Below are 26,138 nucleotides of genomic sequence, written 5' to 3'. Positions count from 1 at the left end.
TTGTTTATGGGCATCTTCGGCACAGTGCGTCTTGGGACTGGTTAGCGCAAACCTCTCCTATCAGCAATTTTTAAGCTCTATTTTGAGGGATTTTTTTTCTAAAAGGACTGTTTTTAGAACTATATTTTAAACTTGTAATTGCTTTTATGGTTGTTTGTACATGCCCAATAAAGCATATATTGAATTGAATTGAGTTCATTGGACAGAGAACACAGCAGAACACACGCCCTGTACTGATAAAGTCTTCTTCACACAGATTGATATAGCTGAGTGCATTTTTCAGACTCAGCATTGATTCATGTTGAGCAGAAGGAAATTGTGCGAAGTTCAGATAACCATGAGAGTAACTTTGGTGGGGACTGGCAGGTACCTGCCCCTGTTACGTTAGCTGGAAGAGGATGCTCACAGCTTTCAGTGTATAATGTGTCTAGGCCTGAATAAATAGAGTTGTCCTTGTGTTGACACTGTTACCAAATTCAGTCCATGACTTTGTCCAGTCCATGGACTGAATGTTCTGGGGGATAAAAGTGAGGATTTGATGTAGCTGGATAGAGAAACTGTGTTTTTCAAGAACCAAGGTATAGTGGAAGAAGAGAGCATTAAAATGTCTGTCCAAATAATCTGGGCTCCGGAAGGTTAGTTGGTCAAAGTGCCTTTTATCAATGACCCAGGTCTCAGGGTTCCTTCAGCCTGACCCATGGGTGGGTATCCGAATAGGAAATCCAGAAGAAATGGCTTGAGACAGTAATTGATGAAATAGACGTAAGCGGAAGAGAAAAGATTTGTTTAAAGAATAAACGGGAGCAGATGACATGGCGGCACCCCGCAGGATAACTGTCCAACCGCCTACTCCTCATCATAGTCTTCCACTTCTTTCTGGTCTATCTTTGCTAATGTCTCACACAGCCTGATCCAGAATCTTGGGAACAGAAGGATCCGGGAAGCTGAAGATGGACTGCTTCTGAATGGTCACAGGTCCTGCCAGGTTCCAATAGATGGTTTCCTTAAGCCACCAGTGCAACTGTTGACACCTTGATAATACTTAAGCACTTAATTTCTTCCCAAAAAAATCTGAAAATCTAACACGCTTACAACATCCACTTTGAGTTACTAAGGATCACACAAATGAACCAGCAATGAACTGTCAATAAACTATATCAAACGTTAACGACACTTGCTTCCTCCCCTTCCCACCCTCTCTTTTCAGCCATTCGTTGTCGGTCCTGCCAAGAAGATTGGACGTTTCAAAATCTGCACTGCTACTATTTCTCCCAAGAACGCCTGAACTGGTTGGCCAGCCGACAACAGTGTATGTTTCATAAATCCCAGCTAGCGTCAGTAAACAGCCGGGAAGAACAGGTGTGTAACTTCACTTTCTGGTGGGATCACAGTCCTGTAGGCAGTAGATTTTGATTATTAACATCTTACAAGGTCTGAATCCAAAATTTGAAATTTACATGGGAGCAAACGAAAGTCTTTCCTTTTCAAAGTCTTGTCTTCCCTTATCCAAAGTGTTCTTTCTTCGCAATGGTTTTCTCACTCTATCTAACTATGCAAAGCACTACTTAATTACGAACATAACTCAGTGTTACATCAGGATATTTGTTGTCCTTATAAGGAAATGGGATGTGTCACATCCATGCCCTATGTTTTAGGCCATTGATCAGCTTGTATGAGTGACAAAGCACGACTGCATTGGTAGTTGTGGAATGTTGGCTGCATGAGTGATGAAGCATGAATGGAGTGGTAAGTGTGGAAAGCTGGCTCTGTGCTAAAGCGCGAATGGAATGGTAAGTATGGCATGTTGGCTCTATGAGTGCTAAAGCGCGAATGGAATGGTAAGTGTGGAATGCTGACTCTATGAGTGCTAAAGCACGAATGGAATGGTAAATGTGGAATGCTGGCTCTATGAGTGCTAAAGCGCGAATGGAATGGTAAGTGTGGCATGTTGGCTCTATGAGTGCTAAAGCGCAAATGGAATGGTAAATGTGGAATGCTGGCTCTATGAGTGCTAAAGCGCGAATGGAATGGTAAGTGTGGCATGTTGGCTCTATGAGTGCTAAAGCGCAAATGGAATGGTAAATGTGGAATGCTGGCTCTATGAGTGCTAAAGCGCGAATGGAATGGTAAGTGTGGCATGTTGGCTCTATGAGTGCTAAAGCGCTAATGGAATGGTAATTGTGGCATGTTGGCTCTATGAGTGCTGAAGCGCAAATGGAATGGTAAGTGTGGCATGTTGGCTCTATGAGTGCTAAAGCGCGAATGGAATGGTAATTGTGGCATGTTGGCTCTATGAGTGCTAAAGCGCGAATGGAAATGTAAGTGTGGAATGCTGGCTCTATGAGTGCTAAAGCTTGAATGGAAAGGTAAGTGTGGAATGCTGGCTCTATGAGTGCTAAAGCTTGAATGGAATGGTAAGTGTGGAATGCTGGCTCTATGAGTGCTAAAGCTTGAATGGAATGGTAAGTGTGGAATGTTGGCTGCATGAGTGATGAAGCATGAATGGAGTGGTAAGTGTGGAATGTTGAATACATGAGTGATGACGAGTGAATGAAGTGGTAAGTGTGGAATGCTGGCTCTATGAGTGCTAAAGCGCGAATGGAATGGTAATTGTGGCATGTTGGCTCTATGAGTGCTGAAGCGCGAATGGAATGGTAAGTGTGGCATGTTGGCTCTATGAGTGCTAAAGCGCAAATGGAATGTTAATTGTGGCATGTTGGCTCTATGAGTGCTAAAGAGCGAATGGAATGGTAATTGTGGCATGTTGGCTCTATGAGTGCTGAAGCGCGAATGGAATGGTAAGTGTGACATGTTGGCTCTATGAGTGCTAAAGCGCGAATGGAATGGTAATTGTGGCATGTTGGCTCTATGAGTGCTAAAGCGCGAATGGAATGGTAAGTGTGGAATGCTGGCTCTATGAGTGCTAAAGCGCGAATGGAATGGAAAGTGTGGAATGCTGGCTCTATGAGTGCTAAAGCGCGAATGGAATGGTAATTGTGGCATGTTGGCTCTATGAGTGCTAAAGCTTGAATGGAAAGGTAAGTGTGAAATGCTGGCTCTATGAGTGCTAAAGCTTGAATGGAAAGGTAAGTGTGGAATGCTGGCTCTATGAGTGCTAAAGCGCGAATGGAATGGTAAGTGTGGAATGCTGGCTCTATGAGTGCTAAAGCGCGAACGGAATGGTAAGTGTGGAATGCTGGCTCTATGAGTGCTAAAGCTTGAATGGAATGGTAAGTGTGGAATGCTGGCTCTATGAGTGCTAAAGCTTGAATGGAATGGTAAGTGTGGAATGCTGGCTCTATGAGTGCTAAAGTGCGAATGGAATAGTAATTGTGGCATGTTGGCTCTATGAGTGCTGAAGCGCGAATGGAATGGTAAGTGTGGCATGTTGGCTCTATGAGTGCTAAAGCGCGAATGGAATGTTAATTGTGGCATGTTGTCTCTATGAGTGCTAAAGAGCGAATGGAATGGTAAGTGTGGAATGCTGGCTCTATGAGTGCTAAAGCGCAAATGGAATGGTAAGTGTGGCATGTTGGCTCTATGAGTGCTAAAGCGCGAATGGAATGGTAAGTGTGGCATGTTGGCTCTATGAGTGCTGAAGCGCGAATGGAATGGTAAGTGTGGAATGCTGGCTCTATGAGTGCTAAAGCGCAAATGGAATGGTAAGTGTGGAATGCTGGCTCTATGAGTGCTAAAGCGCAAATGCAATGGTAAGTGTGGCATGTTGGCTCTATGAGTGCTAAAGCGCGAATGGAATGGTAAGTGTGGAATGCTGGCTCTATGAGTGCTAAAGCGCGAATGAAATGGTAAGTGTGGCATGCTGGCTCTATGAGTGCTAAAGCGCGAATGGAATGGTAAGTGTGGCATGTTGGCTCTATGAGTGCTAAAGCACGAATGGAATGGTAAGTGTGGCATGTTGGCTCTATGAGTGCTAAAGCCCGAATGGAATGGTAAGTGTGGAATGCTGGCTCTATGAGTGCTAAAGCGTGAATGGAATGGTACGTGTAGAATGCTGGCTCTATGAGTGCTAAAGCTTGAATGGAAAGGTAAGTGTGGAATGCTGGCTCTATGAGTGCTAAAGCGCGAATGGAATGGTAAGTGTGGAATGCTGGCTCTATGAGTGCTAAAGCGCGAATGGAATGGTAATTGTGGCATGATGGCTCTATGAGTGCTAAACCTTGAATGGAAAGGTAAGTGTGGAATGCTGGCTCTATGAGTGCTAAAGCGCGAATGGAATGGTAAGTGTGGAATGCTGGCTCTATGAGTGCTAAAGCTTGAATGAAATGGTAAGTGTGGAATGCTGGCTCTATGAGTGCTAAAGCTTGAATGGAATGGTAAGTGTGGCATGTTGGCTCTATGAGTGCTAAAGCGCAAATGGAATGTTAATTGTGGCATGTTGGCTCTATGAGTGCTAAAGAGCGAATGGAATGGTAATTGTGGCATGTTGGCTCTATGAGTGCTGAAGCGCAAATGGAATGGTAAGTGTGGCATGTTGGCTCTATGAGTGCTAAAGCGCGAATGGAATGGTAATTGTGGCATGTTGGCTCTATGAGTGCTAAAGCGCGAATGGAATGGTAAGTGTGGAATGCTGCCTCTATGAGTGCTAAAGCTTGAATGAAAAGGTAAGTGTGGAATGCTGGCTCTATGAGTGCTAAAGCGCGAATGGAATGATAATTGTGGCATGTTGGCTCTATGAGTGCTGAAGCGCGAATGGAATGGTAAGTGTGGAATTCTGGCTCTATGAGTGCTGAAGCGCAAATGGAATGGTAAGTGTGGCATGTTGGCTCTATGAGTGCTAAAGCGCGAATGGAATGGTAATTGTGGCATGTTGGCTCTATGAGTGCTAAAGCGCGAATGGAATGGTAAGTGTGAAATGTTGGCTGCATGAGTGATGAAGCGCGAATGGAATGGTAAGTGTGGAATGTTGGTTGCATGAGTCATAAAGTGTGAAAGTAAGGGTCAGTGTGAGAATGTTGGCAGCATGATAGATGGAGGATGAATGGAATGGTAAGTGTTGAATGTTGGCTGCATAAGTGATGAAGCATGAATAGAATGGTAAGTGCGGAATGTTGGCTGCATGAGTTATAAAGTGTGAATGTAACGGTAAGTGTGGAATGTTGGAGTGTGGAATGTTGCCTGTCATTTGGGGTCTGAGTTGTCCTTGTGTTGACACTGTTACCAAATTCAGTCCATGACTTTGTCCAGTCCATGGACTGAATGTTCTGGGGGATAAAAGTGAGGATTTGATGTAGCTGGATAGAGAAACTGTGTTTTTCAAGAACCAAGGTATAGTGGAAGAAGAGAGCATTAAAATGTCTGTCCAAATAATCTGGGCTCCGGAAGGTTAGTTGGTCAAAGTGCCTTTTATCAATGACCCAGGTCTCAGGGTTCCTTCAGCCTGACCCATGGGTGGGTATCCGAATAGGAAATCCAGAAGAAATGGCTTGAGACAGTAATTGATGAAATAGACGTAAGCGGAAGAGAAAAGATTTGTTTAAAGAATAAACGGGAGCAGATGACATGGCGGCACCCCGCAGGATAACTGTCCAACCGCCTACTCCTCATCATAGTCTTCCACTTCTTTCTGGTCTATCTTTGCTAATGTCTCACACAGCCTGATCCAGAATCTTGGGAACAGAAGGATCCGGGAAGCTGAAGATGGACTGCTTCTGAATGGTCACAGGTCCTGCCAGGTTCCAGGTTCATAGAGCATGTTGGCTCTATGAGTGCTAAAGAGCGAATGGAATGGTAATTGTGGCATGTTGGCTCTATGAGTGCTGAAGCGCAAATGGAATGGTAAGTGTGGCATGTTGGCTCTATGAGTGCTAAAGCGCGAATGGAATGGTAATTGTGGCATGTTGGCTCTATGAGTGCTAAAGCGCGAATGGAATGGTAAGTGTGGAATGCTGCCTCTATGAGTGCTAAAGCTTGAATGAAAAGGTAAGTGTGGAATGCTGGCTCTATGAGTGCTAAAGCGCGAATGGAATGATAATTGTGGCATGTTGGCTCTATGAGTGCTGAAGCGCGAATGGAATGGTAAGTGTGGAATTCTGGCTCTATGAGTGCTGAAGCGCAAATGGAATGGTAAGTGTGGCATGTTGGCTCTATGAGTGCTAAAGCGCGAATGGAATGGTAATTGTGGCATGTTGGCTCTATGAGTGCTAAAGCGCGAATGGAATGGTAAGTGTGAAATGTTGGCTGCATGAGTGATGAAGCGCGAATGGAATGGTAAGTGTGGAATGTTGGTTGCATGAGTCATAAAGTGTGAAAGTAAGGGTCAGTGTGAGAATGTTGGCAGCATGATAGATGGAGGATGAATGGAATGGTAAGTGTTGAATGTTGGCTGCATAAGTGATGAAGCATGAATAGAATGGTAAGTGCGGAATGTTGGCTGCATGAGTTATAAAGTGTGAATGTAACGGTAAGTGTGGAATGTTGGAGTGTGGAATGTTGCCTGTCATTTGGGGTCTGGAGGCTAAACAAAAATGTCGTTGCTAATTTAGGGGTGTCTTTTTAACCAATATTAGCAATTAAGTCAACTCCTTTGTTTGAAGGGAACGGGTGACAAACACGGAGAAAAACACTGAGATATGGGAAGGGAAATTGCCAGTACATGGGACAAGGCGGACAAGCCATGGGGAAGGGTATCAGACAATAACTGGGAGTGGAGGAGGCGACGGTGTAATTCTAACCTTGGAAATAAAGCAAAGTGAGATTGCGTTACAGTGTGCGTAGCGATATCATTATAAGCAAAAACGCATTATGCACAGCGGCGCTACAAGTGTCCACGGTCTCGCAGTGCTTCATAAATGTTAAAACAAGAAGTGCGCGTAAAGTATGGTAGTGGGTACATACCATACGATGGTCGAGTAGATAAGTTGGGATCACTGTAGTCGGTGTCCCGTCAACTGTTATCTTCACCTCCTTGGTAAGGGCCTGGTCCTAAAATGCAAGAAGTAAATGCTAAAACCGAGGCAAAAATCCGGGTGGCACATAAGAGCGGAAGAAACCCCAGGATGAGATGAGAACCGCCCAGAATAACGTTCCCTTAAGCCGCTGGTGCCTGGAATTCACATAGAGTGGGATACCACGGAACCCAAAGGACTGGGCCGTGAGTATGGAAAGGGGCGACCACTCGGTCCCCCGAACGTATGGTGGAGTACCCCGATCCCCCCGGGAAGCCATTTTGGGCGGGAGGCGAGTTTCGGCTGGTATGCCCGAAGCGGCGTAGCCGGGGCGCGCCTTTTCCCGCCCAAGAGGAGGTTGTCCTAGACACCAACACCGCTAGCCACGCCCTTGAGGCGGATTGGAGGTGGGTACACGCCCGCCCGAAGAAGGATAAAAGGAGCGACAAGCCAAGGAAGCATCCTCTTGTTCCTGTGCTCTGAAGCTGCACCTCCCCGTTGCACGTGAGCTCGAGACGGAACGAAGAGCCATTTTTGAAGAATTAATCGTGTGTTTTCTTCTTTCAGTCCTTTGAGGAATATACGTGGACGATGCCTAGCAAGAAGGTCGGAAAGAGGATCGGGACCGATCAGATGCTCCGTATGCTGATGAAAGACATGGCGGATATGAAAAAGCAGATGGCGGTAATGAATGGTGTTGGGGGGCCTAAGAGAGTCATCGGGCCGGCATTGCCGGGAGTAGTCCCTAGCGGGAGAGGCAGAAGGGCCAAGAAGGGAGCGTCGGGGGGGGAAGCCCCGGTGCCCGAAGTACCCCCTGCGCACCCGGTCGCCCCGATCGAGGCCTAGACTCCGGTCCCAGACGTGGGCCAACCCATCCCTGTGGTAGTCACTCCGGTGAACGGGGAGGATATGCCTCCTGAGCTGGCTGCCCAGTTGGCGGCATGGTTAGGCAAAGAAAACGAGGGGGCCACGGCTGAGGAAGCCAGGGCAATAATGAAGCAGTTGCGGCAATCGAAAGATGCTGCGAAGGCACCGTCTCCTTTTGTTTCCCCGCAGGCTCCCGTGGAACAACCAGGGTCGGGCGTTGGTTCGGCAGGAACTACGGTCACAGTGGCCGGTTCAGGTAAGCAGCCATTGCCGATTGCGGGGGAGGGATCGGTACCTTCAAGGAGGGAAAAAGTTGTTCAGCACATCCCGATGGATGTAAAAGAAAGGATATGGTCTGATAAATATGTGAACATGTTTTCCTTGTTGACCGATCATTATGAGATTGAACATGTTAAAAATCAAAAAGAGTTTCTGCATACTAGTGTATGGCGCGCCAAGATGGCCGCTTTCAGGGTGGATGAGTCGATCGACAATTGGGGCAGAGCGTTTGGAATGTTCATTGCAATTATGGGGGAACGTAGACCCGAATTGTTGGTGGGATTAGCCGTGTATCAGACACGTATCATGGAATTTTTTGGGACATATGGTGGCAATCAATGGTTGTATTACGATAGCATATTTCGTAAGTCCAAGGAGCACGACTCATCCCTGACGTGGGATTGTTTCGACTCCATTTCCTGGCAGAAAATGGAGAAGTCACGCTCGGCGAAGTCGCCATCTTTAGGGGGGGGTATGGTCGAGTTTGCCCGCCATTCGTCTGGGACGCCCTTTCGGGCAGGATCGAGCAACGATCAGCACACAAAGAATAATGGCAACTCAGGTAAAAAGGGGGTTTGCTGGAGCTTTAACAGAGGTAAATGTACTAGGCCGCAGGGATCTTGCAGGTTTAGGCATGAATGTACTGGGTGCGGGCAGTCCTCTCACCCCGAGATCATGTGCAGAGCCAAAAATGGTGATCCGGGAAATAGAGGGGGCGCCAAACAGGTCTGAAATAGTCCGAGGGGCGCCTCTCCCTACCCCGATTGATATCATGGCAATGAGTCCTTGGTTGAACGAATATCCGGATCATATCTCCACTGGGGTGTTGCGAGATGGTTTTTCATATGGTTTCCGCATCCCGGCGGGGGATTTTCAGGGTAAAGCACAATGCAGGAACCAACTGTCGGTTCTGCAGAATACGGCGGTGGTACAAGCTAAGATTGGGAAGGAGGTGACCCGGGGTCGGGTTGCCGGCCCATTTGACATGCCGCCTGTTGCTAATTTTGTTTGTTCGCCTCTGGGAGTGGTGCCCAAAAAGGACCCAGGGGAATTCAGGTTGATACATAATTTGTCAGCCCCAAGGGGTCTCTCGGTGAACGACGCAATTGACCCGGGAGTTTGTTCGGTGCGGTACGCATCTTTTGATGAGGCTGTCGCCATGTTGAATCGCCTGGTGCCCGGAGCGCTGATGGCCAAGTCGGACATTGAGTCGGCGTTCCGGTTGCTCCCGGTACACCCAGATGATCAGCGTCTCCTTGGTTTCATGTTTCAGGGACGCTATTACATGGATAAATGTATGCCAATGGGTTGCTCCATTTCTTGTGCGTATTTTGAAAAATTCAGTAGTTTTTTACAATGGGCGTTCACAAGAACAACAGGATTTACACATGTTATGCATTATCTTGATGATTTTCTATTTCTGGGGGCAGCCGGGGACATGGAATGTGCACAGGCTTTGAATGAATTTTGTAATCTCATGACCCGCTTTGGCGTGCCATTGGCACCAGGTAAGACAGTGGGCCCGGCTACTTCGCTCGAGTTTCTTGGAATAGAGCTCGACTCCGAAGAGGGTGCTTCCGTTTGCCTAAGGAAAAGGTAACGAAGTTTAAGACATCACTTGAAACATGTATTGGTGAGACGAAGGTTAATTTACATCAGTTGCAGCAAGCTGTGGGTCAGCTGAACTTTGCCCTTAGAGTAATACCGATGGCTCGCCCCTTTTCCCGCTCTATTGCTCAAGCCATGGTCGGCCTTAAAGAAGGACACCACCGCACAAGGCTCTCGGCAGAGGTCCGCCAGGACATGCGCATATGGTTGGCATTCCTGGCGGATTTCAACGGTCGTGTCGTGTGGAACAAACCAGCGGTCTCCTCCGTGGAGCTGGGGTTGTGGACGGACTCGGCAGGGAGCGTGGGTTTTGGCGCCATCCTGTGTAATCATTGGTCGGCACGAACCTGGCCGCCATGGTGGCACGAGAATGGGTTGACGGGTAACATTGGGTTTCTCGAACTGTTCCCTATCCTGGTGGCCTTGAAAACATGGCCTGAGGAGTTTCGTGATCGCTCTGTGGTTTTCTGGTCTGATAATATGACCGTGGTTGAGTGTATCAATAGTCAGGCAGCACGCTGCAAATGGATTTTGAGACTGTTGAAGGAAATTGTCCTGCTGTGTATGAGACTAAACGTCCACTTTAGGGCGAGACATGTGCCAGGGGTGTTAAATCAGGCAGCTGATGCACTTTCTCGTTCCCGTATGCAGGCCTTCTGGGGTTTTCTGCCCTCAGCGGACCCGGTGGCGGCACCATTTCCGGAAGCTCTCTGGTCTCTCGGTGCCCCGGACTACAAGACCTTGTGGGAGAGAGTTTAGCACCCAGGACAAGGAAGGCTTATGAAGGGGCGTTCCGTTCTTATTTGTCCTTTTTGGGTTCAGCTAGGGGGGAGCTGTGGGGCCAAGAAGAGTATGTCCTGAACTTTTTGTTATCATTACATCAGGCAGGCAAATCAGTGGCTACGACCAATAGGCACCGGGCCGCCATTTCTTTCATGGCACGGGCCCATGGCATACAGGATCCCACTGCGTCTTTCTTGGTGCAGAAGGCGTTGCGTGGGTGGCAACGCCGTGAGGGTTGCAGAGTGGATGAAAGACATCCGATAGGTCTTGAAAGGTTGGCCCTGTTACTGTCCGTACTCCCTGCGACATGTTCGTCTCAATCAGAGACAGTGCTATTCCGGGCCTCTTTTGCATTAGCATTCCATGGGGCTATGCGGGTAAGCGAGCTGGTAGCGAGGAACAAGCGGGATACGGGGGGAGGTCTGTGCCGTGAGCACATCCAAATTAAGGGGGAGACAATGGTAGTCTCATTTGTCAGGTCCAAGACCGATCAGAAAGCGATCGGGGACAGTGTAGTGGTTCAGCGGATTCCGGGATCTCCCATGTGCCCAGTAGCATGCGTTGAGGAGTATTTGGCGCAGAGGGCGGCATCATGGGAGGAAAGCTTGCTGAGGCACGCCGACGCCACCCCGCTGACTAGGTTTCAGTTTCCGCGGGTGCTAACGATGGCGATCGCAGCGGCGGGCTTGAACCCGTGCGAGTTTGGGACTCATTCCTTCAGGATAGGGGCTGCTACAGAGGCTACAGCCAGGGGTCTGAGTGTGGAAAAAGTGAAACAGTTGGGGCGTTGGTCCTCGAATTGTTATAAAAGGTATGTGCGGTTGCACATGTTGTGAAGCCTATGTCTTGTACTCACGCTTCTTATTTCTGTTTGGTTTACAGTGTCGCGAGCTTACGAAGCGGGGCGGACTGTGCAGTCGACCCGACACCTGGGAACCAGCGGTCAAAGATCACCGGCTGAGGAAAGAGTGGTGTGGGTCGTGGGCCACTCATACGTGAGGCGTGCCGCAGATGTATTCAAAGCAGGTGACATGATTCACATGGCTGGGGAATACGGGTACAGGGTGACCTTCTACGGAAGGGGCGGGCTCTGTATTGACCAGTTTCAAAGTTTTATCGAGGGTTTGTTAGGGCGGACAAGGTCACCGCCATCTATAATCATAGTGCATCTTGGGGGCAATGATTTGGTGACCACTGGTAGACGAATACTTCTCGAGTTGATACTATCCACAGTGAGTTGGTTGGCGAGAAGGGTTCCAGGGTGCACGATTGCATGGTCCCATATGATTCCACGAAGAGTGTGGCGGGGGGCTATTTCGGTGGCTGCTGTAAATCATTCAGTGAAGAAGGTGAATAACAAGCTTGGTAGATTGTTCCGTACTAGTACATTGCATTCTATTCCGCATGGGTGTATCAGGGGGGACCAAATGTATCTAGAGGATGGAGTTCACTTGTCCCGGGTGGGGAATTCTTTACTCATAGGAGACTTCGTAGCTTGGTTAAAGAGTTTGCAGCCATGACCTTTAAGTAGGAGTTTTTGTGGGGGGTCCGGATAGCCGGTCAACTATCCGGCCTGTGGCGGTAAGGTCATGATCGGTGAGCAGGAATTAGAAGATCCCTAGAGGTAGGGCGTCACCCATTATGGATGGGAGCGCCCGGGGGGAGGCGGCCATTGGCCCCTCAAACGGGGAGGCGGTCCCCTCTAAGGATGGGGACGCCGAAAGGGAAGGCGGCCATAGGCCCCTCCCTGGGGAGGAGGGGCTAGGGCCTCTCCTGGGAATTTCCCGGGGCCAGGACATCTGCGACGGCAGATGTGGTAAGTTGTGTGGGGTGGGAGGGGGGTCTACACTACCTTCTAGACACCTCACACGAGTCCTCGGACGACCACTAAAGATGGCGTCGAGTTATCAGGGGGCCCCCGCTAAGACAAGGGAAATTGGAAGTTGGCACAGAGGTACAGTCCTCTGTGCGACCGCCCCTCACAAGTGAGGGGGGGAGTTCTGGTAGTGGGGATCTGACACCGGTTACGACCTTGCCGTTGGCCCGTAAATGTTAGGATGTACAATTTCAAAGTTTGAGTAATGCATTTGCAGGATGTTTAGTATCGGCTAGGAGAACCTTTGTATTAGAGATGTGTTAAGGTCAGCCAAGAACATCGTAATGTGTAAATGAAATTGTACATGATATGAAACTGTTATTTTAACGTTTTAATTTTGTTTCATATTTTAATAAATACGGCCGGGAGGGTAACTCCCTCCCGCCTTCCACAAGTTCAGAACTGTTTCCGTCTTCCCATCCTTGGGGATTGTGTTGAGAGAGGGTGGCGGGTATCTCAGCCATATGGAAAGGGGCGACCACTCGGTCCCCCCGAACGTATGGTGGAGTACCCCGATCCCCCCGGGAAGCCATTTTGGGCGGGAGGCGAGTTTCGGCTGGTATGCCCGAAGCGGCGTAGCCGGGGCGCGCCTTTTCCCGCCCAAGAGGGGGTTGTCCTAGACACCAACACCGCTAGCCACGCCCTGGAGGCGGATTGGAGGTGGGTACACGCCCGCCCGAAGAAGGATAAAAGGAGCGACAAGCCAAGGAAGCATCCTCTTGTTCCTGTGCTCTGAAGCTGCACCTCCCCGTTGCACGTGAGCTTGAGACGGAACGAAGAGCCATTTTTGACCCGCCCACCAGCCCCTGATGACAGCGATTTGTGGAATAAAGTCGAGTGTCATGTTATTGTTTTTCTTACAGGTTGTTTTAAATAAAGTTGGTAACTTGGTGTGTAATAAAGTTGATAATTTTTCCTTTTCAGCATGTTTTATTCAGCAAAGTAGTTGCACCGGATGCTCGGTAGAGATTATACTTTGATTCGCTTAAGTAAATTGTTTTCTCCATTTTAGTCTTAGATTGTCGTATTTATTTTGGTCGGGCGGTAAGGTCATGATCGGTGAGCAGGAATTAGAAGATCCCTAGAGGTAGGGCGTCACCCATTATGGATGGGAGCGCCCGGGGGGAGGCGGCCATTGGCCCCTCAAACGGGGAGGCGGTCCCCTCTAAGGATGGGGACGCCGAAAGGGAAGGCGGCCATAGGCCCCTCCCTGGGGAGGAGGGGCTAGGGCCTCTCCTGGGAATTTCCCGGGGCCAGGACATCTGCGACGGCAGATGTGGTAAGTTGTGTGGGGTGGGAGGGGGGTCTACGCTACCTTCTAGACACCTCACACGAGTCCTCGGACGACCACTAAAGATGGCGTCGAGTTACCAGGGGGCCCCCGCTAAGATAAGGGAAATTGGAAGTTGGCACAGAGGTACAGTCCTCTGTGCGACCGCCCCTCACAAGTGAGGGGGGGAGTTCTGGTAGTGGGGATCTGACACCGGTTACGACCTTGCCGTTGGCCCGTAAATGTTAGGATGTACAATTTCAAAGTTTGAGTAATGCATTTGCAGGATGTTTAGTATCGGCTAGAAGAACCTTTGTATTAGAGATGTGTTAAGGTCAGCCAAGAACATCGTAATGTGTAAATGAAATTGTACATGATATGAAACTGTTATTTTAACGTTTTAATTTTGTTTCATATTTTAATAAATACGGCCGGGAGGGTAACTCCCTCCCGCCTTCCACAAGTTCAGAACTGTTTCCGTCTTCCCATCCTTGGGGATTGTGTTGAGAGGGGGTGGCGGGTATCTCAGCCATACGTGTAGGGCGCGCATTGGGCATGACCGTAAAAACAGTGGGGGTGTGGCATGCCCGTGTAAACCCGGTGGGGGTTAGCGCATTCCTAGTATGTCAAGAGACACAGGGTAAGCGCTGATAATGACGCTTTCAATTGCAAAAAACGTTATCAGCTATTGGGGATCTGAGCAAGACATTACGGCCTTAGCGAGATGCTATAGAAGGTGCTAATTATAAATAGGATTGGGTACCACTGGGCTCACGTTATGAGAGTATAAGGTGGGGGCGCATGGGTCCTGGCCATGACAGCAGCAAGGATGCGGTCAGCCCGTGTTATCAGAAAAGGGGGGGTGCGTTCCTGGTATAGCAAGAGACCTGGGGTGAGATCGCCTAAGGGAAGCCTTCGATTATTAACAAAATATCTGCCTAAAGCTAGAATAGGCTGCATTAGCGGGATAGAAGATTAGGCGCTGGTAAATACCTTGACCAGAGTTCTTCCGGCGTAATCCTTTCCAGGTAGAAGATGAAAGGCAAGTGGATGTCTCCAATCATGTCAATGTTATTCATTCTATTTATATTTTACCATTACAGCCCTGATGAAGTCCAATTGCCATTGGACGAAACGCGATGGCTGAAGGTTGTGTTATTTGAAATAAAATGACTTATCTCAAACCATGGAATTGACTTAATTGTAAGATTTCTACTCGCAGTCCCGCGGGGCACATCGACATATGCATGCCATTTGGAAGTGGGCCTGTCTTATTTAACAGATATAATTAAAATCCAACCCCTTCTTCTACGGCACCGCATTTGGTCTAGTAGTGAAACTACTCTCTGCCAAAGGTTCATACAAGATTGCATTTCCTTAGACAATGCCCATAAGATCGGATGGATTGCATATATTAGGAAATTCCTCAATGACATGGGTATGTTACAATACTATCATTCCCCCACTTCAATTGTTGTTTTGCCGAGAAAACTGTTTAAAAAAGCTTCTTTAGCTCATCTAGAATCCCTGAGGCTGTCTAGTGAGGTAATCAAAGTGACAGTCCAACACTCGCTACTAATTCAAACAACCATGACGGCCCAGCCTTACCTAACTTTCAATTTCTCAGGTTTTCAAAGATTCTTATTAACTAGGTTCAGGTTAGATATTTTTCATCATTTGGTTACTTTCCCTACAACTAATAACTGGGCAAAGTTCTTACAACCCTGTCCCTGCGATGACACCTCCCCCCAATCAACGACTCATACAATACTGTTTTGTAAATTCTACCACGAACCAAGGAGACGCTGGCTCAGACCTATTTTAAAAATCATGGGCCTACGAAAGTGCCGTCCCGCCTTTCTCGCCCTGCAATGTCTGGACGCGGAGTGTTTTGCCAAATCGATAGCAAAATTCTTGAGCTTAGTCGTTAGGCATAGGCAAGATTTGGATTAACATAGGGTGCTTATTTTTTTCTTTTTATCACGTCATGTTTTTACTGTTAAAGTTTGATATGATTTATTAGATTTTATTAGTATTTAATCATGCTGCAGCGAACGATTGCTGTTTTAAAAAAAAATTGTTTAATTACTGATCTTAAAACTAACATAATTTTCTCGCCTAAGCACCATGCACTTTATATACAGTCGTGTTGAAGTGTTGTTCTCCAGAGTCCCACCCTAAAAATTACTGTAATGACTTTTTTCCTGTTATTAGGAGAATTGCCGAAATTGCATGACGCCAAAATTAACTTGTTAGTTGTTATCCTTTCAACACTTTACCCTGAAGATCATATTTTTATATTGTGCTTTTATGTATTTGCAAGTACTTTTATGGCTGTTTGATACAACCGAATAAAGTTGAATAAATTGAAATTGAAAAATTGATTTAATTGCTATTATTGGATATAAACTTTCTGGGAGTGCACCGCTCCACATTGTGCTTAGCTTCTAACCTACGTTGCAGTTTGAATCTAACAGCGGCAGGTGTAAGAGTCGCAAGTGCACATCAACTATAGTTACTTGGAACCCACAACAATAGCAACTAAGCAGCGAGGTGCGGCCACTGTGATCCGCCGTTGGTCCGTTTGTAGTGTCACTTTACAACACTCTTTCACATGAGGAAAGAGTGATATATCTATGAGAGGCAGTGCAATTTCCATGCCAAACCAACCGAAGGAAGCCACTTACCAATCTACCAGCAGGTTGCCCCCAAAAACAGAAAGGTTGCCGAGGTGATTAGCGCCAGGTGGAGATCAAAATTACACAAACTAGGCTTTCACTACCAGTTGTGCTCAGTGGTATTTCTGTATGTTTTTCGATACCTCACTACAACAAGTTATAGGTGTGCTGAATCCTGCTTGGTATTTGCAGGTGAGGGTATGCAACTGTTAATACCACGCTTGACAGTGCAATCTGCTTTCCAGTTACAATTTCCACATGCTAACAATCTGTGGAGTAAGTGAACATAAAAGTGCAAGGAATTGGGATAAACATGTAATAATAGATCTAATATTACAGGCATGGGCATTATTGCCTATTCCCTAGAACAGTAATTGCCAGGTATTGAAATTGTATAAGCACCTGGTATCAGTAATACCTATTTTAAGTGGGTAGTCAATAATGAAGTCCCTAGAGGATACCAGTCCTGGTCGGAGACAGTAATGGCACCACTAATGAAAGAGCTAAAAGCCTCAAGGAAGAGGTGGGATCTTACAAGGATGAGGTGGGATCTTCCTGTGATAATACAAAACAACAATTTTGGGCGATGGCAAATATTTACTCCTAGCCGAAATCTGTAAAATGTTTGCAAATGAGCAAAATAGTTTCCCAAAGTTTTGGCAAACAGCCCCTATTATACAAACTCTGTAAAAATGCTAGAATGTTGTAATAACCAAGCCCAATTTATTTAAAAAGTTATTGAATAAAAATGTGTCAACTATCTATTAAAATCTATCCAGAGTGAACATTTTATATAAGTAGGGTAATCTCTTTATGTGGAAATAGATGATATGTTTCATTACAATCATTAAATAGAGCACATAGGGCCAGATGTAGGTAATCTCGATTTACCTACTCTTAAATACCGAATCATACCGATTCGGTATTTAGGAGTAGGTAAATGGGATGTAGGTAATTTCTCTTTTGAAATTACTGAATCGGTAAGAATCGGTAATTACCGAATCGGTAAATACCGATTCGGTAATTGGGGGAAACATTGAAGGGTGGCAGGGTGTCACTTTGACACCCTGTTGCACCCCTCAATCGTGTATGGGTGCACATGTTGCAGACATACATGCCCTAAGGGCATGTATGTCTGGATCATGGCAGCGTTTGAAAAGCAAAAAAAATGCTTTTTCAATGCTTTTCCTTATTTACCACCAATTTCTAGTTGGTGGTAAATAACAAATTCTTAAAGCCCTGTAGCACTGATTATGACTTACCAGGATTTAGCTGCTGATACAGTGTGGCCTGCAGTTATCTTTCCAGACACTAATCCCGCACTTAAATGTGGCTATGATGAGTTCATCCCCACAGACTAGAGACTTACTGGATTGACCTGATTGTTTTAGGTGGACTACAGAATTCCCAGTTCCATTGAGGATTAACGCAGAGAACCTTTACGAAGTACAAGACAAGAAGTGAATTTAGGAGTATTCAAGGAGCAAATGAGTCATGGGCCTGGCCCTGGAGAGCATTCTGTGTTCACAATGCCATAGGAGTAGGGGGTCCTACCTGTGCTGGTCTTGCAAGCCAAGCCTTTGTGGACTTTTTAAGATAGATTTCCCCCCTGGGAAAATTGACCTCGGGAGTTCCTGCAGCAAGAAAATCCTAGTGAAGGAACTCTGTGGCAGGTATAAATATTTATTTAGTACATATTTATTAATTGCATTGTTTGTGATTTCAAGAGGGGGCAGTAAATTGTAAAAGTACCTCAATTGTCTAGCAACACTGAGTCCATTTTTAGCTCTACAGAGGTACTCCTCCTTTTTGTTTTGATAATTAAAATTTGATAAAAGCTGGAAAAATTCCAATTGATTTTAACACTTTAGATGACTGCCCAATGCACCAGCCTCCATCTCATACACTCTGCCCCCCAAACTTCCTATTTTATTGTTTCCAACCGACTCAAAAAAATTATTAGGAATGTAAATGGAATACAGTCAAAATGTTTAGATGGCGTGTAATGTTGATGGGACAAATCAAACTCGGTTAATGATTAAATATGTGAAAAAATCCATATTGACAGTCAGGTGCCACAAAGAAATTTCAGCAGAATATTTTTGAGAGCTAATATAACATTGTGCCGCCCTACTGCTAAGCCTTCTTATTGTATTGTATTGTTGTTGCATTTAAACATGCTGGTTGTCAGTCATGCACACTATGGCAAAAATGTAGAGGAGCCTGGGTGTCCAAGCACCCCTAAAATGTATTTCAATCACCGGCATTCCATGGGAAGTAATAGCCTTGTATCTGGTCCATCCTTCCAGAAAGGGCTACAAAGGTGCATTTGTTTAAATTAACCCGTTGCATGCTGCCGCGATTCTGCGCCTGTGCGGCAAAATGGCGAGTGGGCGGGTTTATGACGGCCCCCAGCCGTCATCGGCATACGAGCGCCCTAGTGCAAGACGGATGGGGGCCGTCATCAGCATGCAAGGGGTTAACTAAATTTTCAGCTTACCAAAAGTGACATTCATTTGTCCATGATGAAAAATGTGCATCTAGCCATATTTATCCAACTTGGTTCCCAGAAGCTGTGACCTTCACCTCAAAGATCGATGGCCATGATTTTGAATTTGAACATAAATTCCAAAATGTTTTATATTGGTATGTGCAGCAACTGGTGAAGATAAAAAAAGAAAAACATCCAGACAACAACTCATCAGCTCCAAATGGGTGGTCTGGAGGAAACACTTTAAGGGGGTCATTACGATCGCGGACGGACTTGAGTCCGTCCGCGACCCCAGAGCATGAGGGAACGTCCGCATGGGCTGTGGCGTTCCCTCTGTGCAGATTAGGATGTGACCGCCAGGGTGGCGGTCACATCCTCTATTTTAACATTGCGGCGGGTGGAGCTTCAAGCTGCACCCGCAGCAATGTTAAAAATGCATGCACAGCATTTGCGTGCACAAAGCGGCAGGCACCGCGCGGTGCCTGCTGCATTGTGCACGCAAATGCAGGGGGTACCTATGGTACCCCCCATGTGCACCCCCCACCCCCACTACACCTAGGGGGCCCGCAACGGGCCCCCGCAGTGCAGTTACACATGCTTTTCCACGGCGGAAAAGCTGCCGCGGAAAAGCATGTTCCCAAGCACATCCTAATCTGGCTGACGGTGTCTGAGAGACACCGTCACCATTTTAGTGCTTTTCCGCCGCGGTTGTAAGCCAGCCACGGCGGAAAAGCTGCAGACCTAAACCATGACCCACCAGCCATCCTAATGTGGCGGTGGGTCCTTGTGGGTCCGCAGAGGATTTTCCGCATCCTCCGGGCCGGCGGTGGCTTCCGCCGGCCCGGGGGATGCGGAAAATCCTCCATCGTAATGACCCCCTTAGTCACGTCCTGAAATGCTTCTTAAAGACCTTGATAGCAAAGGGGAGAAATTATTAGAGCAGATTCTTCGTTGTTTCCCCAAATCACTTACTGGTTTTATCAGTCATGAGCTAGTACAAGGACAACAGCCCCAGGAAGTAATGACCTCCCAAAACATTCAGCATGATACAAACATGGGGTAAAAACAATGAGCTCACAAGACTCTGCTCTCTGGATTTTATGAAGATGAGGTGAAGGCTAATGATTATTTACCTCTGTTCTGATTAGGTATTACAAATACTGTGCATGAAGCCTTTAGACCAGGACCTCCATGTATAGATTTCAGACTTAAACAAACATCATGAACTCTTAACTTGGTGACACCTACTGCCATCCTTCTTCGCCCTTCGTCTGCACCTTCCACCATTCAAACATGCTTGGTAGTCGCCAAAGTGGGGAACACATCAGCTACAAAAAACAAATATCTAAATTCAGATGATGGAAAGCTAATTCTGGAAGAGAGTCTAAATTACTGTCCCTTCCTTCTCAGGCATGGAAGTGAGACTTTGGTACAGGGGTCTTCTAAGCCTTGACCAGTGCAATTAATTAAGAATCATGGCCCTAACTCTGGGCTACCAGAATCAGAAAAAATAGGCTTCAATTAACTTGTGACTTACATTTGCAATCATTAAACGAAGAGGCTATGCACATATGCAATTGCTTGGTCAACATTGAAGAAAGCTTTGCTTAGTGAACTGTGTTCTAATCATGGTGGCTCTGCGAAGTTGGAAATGGAAAGAATCATATTTGATGAGATAGGTCATTCATAAATCTTTTCTAAAATGGATACCAGCCCCTACCAACCTAGGTGGCCTGCTTCATCTTCAGGCTACTTGTCCTTCATCCCTCATCATGCAGAAGGAAGGGTTAAGGGGCTGTAAAGTAAAAGCTCTTAGGGGATATCATTTTAAGAAGTAGACTAATGGAATTTTTTTCTGAATAGATGTGCCTTCAGGTAAACTTAACAACTCATCTATGTTGGCTAGAGCAACATTAGATACACAAGGGTGGGACAGTAATACATGGATACTAATGGTCCCTTAGTCCTTTCAGGCATTTTGTTGAGAGGTACCAGTGTGGAGGGTATACTGTGTCTTGTCCTCTATCTCCCACTTGGTGTATGTAAGTGTCTAGTAAACTCTCAAGAAGATGTCTTCTGCTAGCACTTTATGGTACTGCAGGCAACATGGGGTGACTATGAAGTCTGCCAAAGTGATCTGATGCCACATTTCCCACGAGAGGTCCAGTTCTATTCTGAGCAGAGTGAAATCTGCGGAATGTTGATTGAGAACTGGGGTCTCAAGACATTGTCTCCAAGTGACACAAGATAGGGGTCCAGTTCTTCCGGGTTGGGGAGGCTCCAGTGTCTGCAACCCAGAGTTTATGTTCTTCACCCCAATCACAAATTACCTAAATTTGCTACAAACCACTCCATAAATTCATCAGCATAATCTCTGTCTTCATACACTGGACGCAACGCATTAATCATACTAATCCTTTAAAGGATACTAAGGCCCAGATGTATCAAAGGGTATTACCCATTCTGTGTCTATGGGAAAATGTGTTCGTACATATGGCCCTAAATCTCTCATCTAGAAGTGGCCACTAATACAATGGTCATGTATTGAATAACACCCGATCCAAAGTGGCCAAAAGATGAAGCCTTAGATCATCTTTTTGTCTCTTTGTGGATAGGCACAGTATAAATCACATAAAGTAAGCAGATAGATAAATAATTTTCTTTCTGTGATGCAAGCTAATTTCTGGAAAGACTTCATGTAGTTAACCTTAGATATAATGGTGATCCATGTACATCATTGTTCCCTCTTTTCTTTCAGTGTTATATTAACATCAAAGGAGACGGTGTGTGTGTGTGTGGTGGGTGCATTGCTGTTGTTGTGCTCATTGATTCCTTTTCTATTTCTGGTATTTTAGTGACACTAGAATAAAAGTTGGTGTTTGTGATATCATGCATTATTTGCGGTAGGATAGAAAACGGTAAGTGTATATTCTCTTGCGATAATTGTCTTTTGGTCAATTTTATTAATTGTAATAGAGGAGAAGTGATGATACTTGTGCACTTGTTTACCTGCATGCGTTGACAACCTCTTTTCTTGGATTCAGTGTTTTATTATCAATTTGATATAAGGTGGTGAGTGCACACTAACAAATTAATTCCTGTTATATTCAGGTGTTTATTAACAGCAGATCACAAAATCGAGACGATAAACTTTGGATTGGATATTCAGACTCTAAAAGGGAAGGCCAGTGGCTCTGGGAGGATGGTTCGTCTAACACCCTAAAGTGAGTTATTCCTTACATAATTAATGGCGCTTTTATTAATAGCTGATGTACAGCTTGTAAGAAATTTGGTTACTGGTTGAGGGGTTATGAAACCCCACTCAAGCAGGAACCATCTTGTCAGGGTGAAGTCACATGCAAGCCCAAATATTAACCTGTGCTCAGCCCCCTGGAGGCTTATCTCAGAGGAAATGTGTGGAGTATTTATGCAGCAGTTCACATACTAATAAAGTGAAAAAAAATGCAATAAAAATTCCAAACCGATTTAGAAGAATAGACGAACATTTTGTAAATAATTTAAGACCAAAATGACAAACATCCAAACAGAGAACTGGAGAAATGCAATTTTAAAGATTTAAGTGAAAACATCGCCAAAAAAACAGACTTAAGACAGACTAAAGTTAGGATTTTGTCTCAAGTCTGTCTTAAGTCTGTCTGAAGACAAACTTAAGACAAAATCCTAACTTCTGTGAATACCAAAAGTAGTAAGTTTAGGATTTTGTCGTAAGTTAGTTCTGTGAATCTGGCCCATAGATTGCTACACTGGAGCAGGTCCCACAAAGAAAGAAATATCCCCTGCTTGATTTCTGAGATCAATCATGCTTTGGGGGCAGGAATTACCCCCTGGAACCTTCGCACAGAAGTCGAGAGTACCGAGAGGGGAACAAGATGATGAGCGTGTTGACCACTTGAGCAAGAACTGTTGTAATCCTTTCACCAGCTTTAGGCCACACACTACAGACATGCAAAGAGAGTTTGACCTATCTATACCGCAAGTCTGGACGTATCCTACTTTTATACTCAGAAAAATGACAAAATGCGCACCTTGATAATAATGGAAAAGATTAAATGAAAGTTGACAAAAAATTTGAAAAAAAAGTCATAATTCACTTTTTTCATCATTGAATCATTGTACAAGTGAACGACTCTTCATTGCATTACTCCTTTTAGTAAAAACCTAGTTTGAAAAAAATCTCTAACCCTTCCTGCCACTCACCTGTCACCCACATGACCTGTTGGTGTCTGGAACTGTTAGTTTAAATACCAGTCACACCCACTAACCCTAGTTGTTAACTAGGTATGGGAACTAGAGGCACAGGGCCTAGGGACTAGCCTGCCTCCAATGTGACATATAAACACAAATGGGGCTGCTCCTAGTTGGAATTCCTACAGGATTTCTAGAAATATGTGTCCAGTGGGACCATTTCACAAAAAGTGAAAGACTGGCCTCACACACCACCTGTTGTCATGCTTCACCATAGGCCATCCTCGCCCTCTAAAAACTGAGTTTGATAGAGGGCATTTAAATACCAGCCGTTATCACATGAAAGTGTGCCAGGTGAGGAAGAGGGCACTTGTGCTGATGTGTCAGTTGGAGTGTAATTGCTGACATATATAATGGTGCAAACCTCAAAAGTGTAATTCTCTTCAATGACACCTAATAAATATGCCATTCTTATCTGGTCTTCTTGTAAGCCAGCACAAGGAAGGGGAAGGGATCTAGGGTTTAACTATTTTCACACGTGAGGCACCAGTACAGCAGGGGACCAAAAATAATAAAAATTAAGATGGTTCAACATTTGCTTGTTCAGCATTCATGAAAAGAAAATAGCCAAACATTTAGTGGGCTATCTTGAGGCTACGCTGACAACCTGCCGAAGTCCTTCCAACTTGGTCATCTGTTCCATTGCCATTAACTGGGGTTCCTTCGCCAGCCATCCTCCAGCAACCACTCTTCGGCCACCCAAACTCTCCTTCGTTCTTTCCTACTGCCAACATCTGCCTCTTAACATCTCAAGCCATCTCTGTGGTCCACTGTTCAGGTGGACCATACAAATGGGCTGTCGTTATGCTTGGAGTGTATGGTGACACTGTACATTCTTCATAGTTGGCTAATCTTTTTCTTTCTCATTGAATTTACTGTTATTGCAAATGGTACTCAACACTATACGAGTTGTCTTTTATCACTATTCTACAAGTTCTGTGTTCATTCTGAGGTGAAGTTTTGGCTACTCACTCCAGCGTTTGTGCGAGTGGCATGTTCACCAACAATCATCCACTGATAAGGGGTGTGAGAGGGGGAGTGGAAGGACATATGCCTCATGAAGCCCTAAGACCGAGCATTTGTACTCAACCCGATCTCCAGTCCCCTCCACCACACTTAGCTACTGCCTGCTGAGAGAACAGTGAGCAGGAAAGTCATGCTTGCTTCTCAAGTGCTCATAAAACTATAGAATTCCACTCTAAAGATAATGTAGTCATTGGGTGCTAATATGTTCTATACAATCTCTAACTGCAAATCAGAGAATGTGAAAATTCAAAGGGACAATGAAGGTGAAATCTAAGCAAGATATCTATTAGTACATGACCATTTGCCTTTATCTATACTCAGAATCCATAATGTGTCACTGGTATACCCTGTATTGTTCCATCGTTTCACCATAATGATGTCTCCGGAAGCTCTACATGCAACACATCTTTGTGATTTGAAGATCAGGATTTAAATTCCTCCAAGAGCAACTCTTAAATCTTTTCAAACTCAACAAACTGAATCTATCAAATTTGAGTAACACCAATATCTGTCCTTTTCACCTCTTAGAAACATCTAAGCCGCAGTATTAAGTACCCTTTAAAAAATAGATGATTACTATTTTGTGAAAAATGTTAGTGTTTTTAACTTAAGTATGATACATATTATGTTTACAACGCAAAATGCTAATTATTGTTACCATAAGACCTGATTTACTGTTAATTGAATGCTTTCATAATAGTAATACATGCAATACAATCGTATTATTGAATAATGATATTAAATACATTTTTACTGTCCCATTTTTTTCTAAACAGTTTTTGGAAACGGGGAGAGCCAGATAACTATCAACGTGTAGAAGACTGTGCCACAACTGAGCAGGCTGGAAGTCTAAATTCATGGAATGATGATCAGTGTATGAAATCATACAGATACATATGCGAAAAGGATGCAGACCAGGTGCTCTTCAATAGCACCGGTGTTTTCTCTTAAACATCTGCGACTAGTAATCCACTCTCTTGCTCTCGGCTTGACTAAGCCTCCTGATCGGTGTTTGGAGTCTACCTTCTCATTATTCATAGACACAATTACATGCAAGTCATATGATTCTATGTAACGTCATCAGTCCAGCAGCCAACCCCTATAAAGATCTCTGGAAAGGAATATGGATACAGCTAAAATGATCTCGCTCTAGCGTTCACTCTCTCACTGGAGTCCATTACGGTTGCGCTAGGAGTAAGAGAATGTATTGGATGACTTGGACGAGAAACACTTTGAACCCTAATGACAATTGCAATTCAGAGTAATGACTTCCAACTAGAACGAATATGGATGTAATATACGTCAAAAGATGGAACCGCGACTGAAGTACTCAGGTTGGAAATTGCCTATTGTGAAGATCAGCGTATGTGCTTGATGCAAGGATCTATGTCCCTCCTCTAAATACCCTTCTGCATATTGGATCGTGACATACTTCCGGGTGGCTGTCTGTGGAAACAGAAAAACCTCCAAAAGATAAACATGTTGATAGTTTTTGTTTCACATATCCCCCCAATCCTCCCAGATCTTAGAAGATCCTTCAATCATGTACTTCGGAAAGGATGAAAGCCTGCCTCTTTAAGCGGTACCTAATCTATGTTTAACCCTCATGGACACTTTCAGGAACCATTAAGTCAGACATTGACTCCTGTATATACATTGGGCTCTGGGCCTTCTCTTCCTGTACTTGGTCTAGGGCATGACAAAATGGATTTGAGTTGGGATTGGTTTACAGAATCCTGTTTTTTGTAAAGTGGTAGCTTGACAATCCTTGCAGGTTTCAGTGTTAGTTGCTGTCTTTCTTAAATAATCACTGTTGCAGGGATTCTGCACATACGGGTTGACCCTAATAAAAAAAAAAATTGGGTTTCAACTTTGTATTTTTTAATTAGCACTCACATGTAAATACACTTTTTTGTTTGAGCACTGTTACACTCAACACCATCCTGCTACGCTGTAATTCAGGCGTTGTAGCACGCTGGGGAGGCACTCGGCCACCCCAGCGGGGACCCGATGATGAAGCATGTCACCAACTAGTGGTGAGTGAGGGTCCTTTTTATAAGGAAAGAGTTCCTTCTCTTCCCTTATCGGC

General features: G+C 45.4%; 1 protein-coding gene across 1 annotated transcript in view; it reads left to right on the top strand.

Annotated features, from left to right (window-relative positions):
• Positions 1-25,918, top strand: part of LOC147673372 (uncharacterized) — a 51,356-nt gene extending 25,438 nt beyond the window's left edge. The window contains exons 4-6 of the mRNA XM_086947231.1: positions 1,208-1,359; positions 21,869-21,981; positions 24,826-25,918. Of these exons, the coding sequence (XP_086803357.1) occupies positions 1,208-1,359; positions 21,869-21,981; positions 24,826-25,000 (440 nt within the window). The 3' untranslated portion in view covers positions 25,001-25,918. The remainder of the gene's footprint in view (positions 1-1,207; positions 1,360-21,868; positions 21,982-24,825) is intronic.
• Positions 25,919-26,138: the final 220 nt, after the last annotated feature.

This window comes from Lissotriton vulgaris, chromosome 12 (assembly GCF_964263255.1).
Source record: "Lissotriton vulgaris chromosome 12, aLisVul1.2, whole genome shotgun sequence".
NCBI lineage: Eukaryota > Metazoa > Chordata > Amphibia > Caudata > Salamandridae > Lissotriton > Lissotriton vulgaris.
The sequence above is the reverse complement of the archived record's forward strand: the minus strand, read 5'-3'. Positions and strand labels throughout refer to the sequence as shown.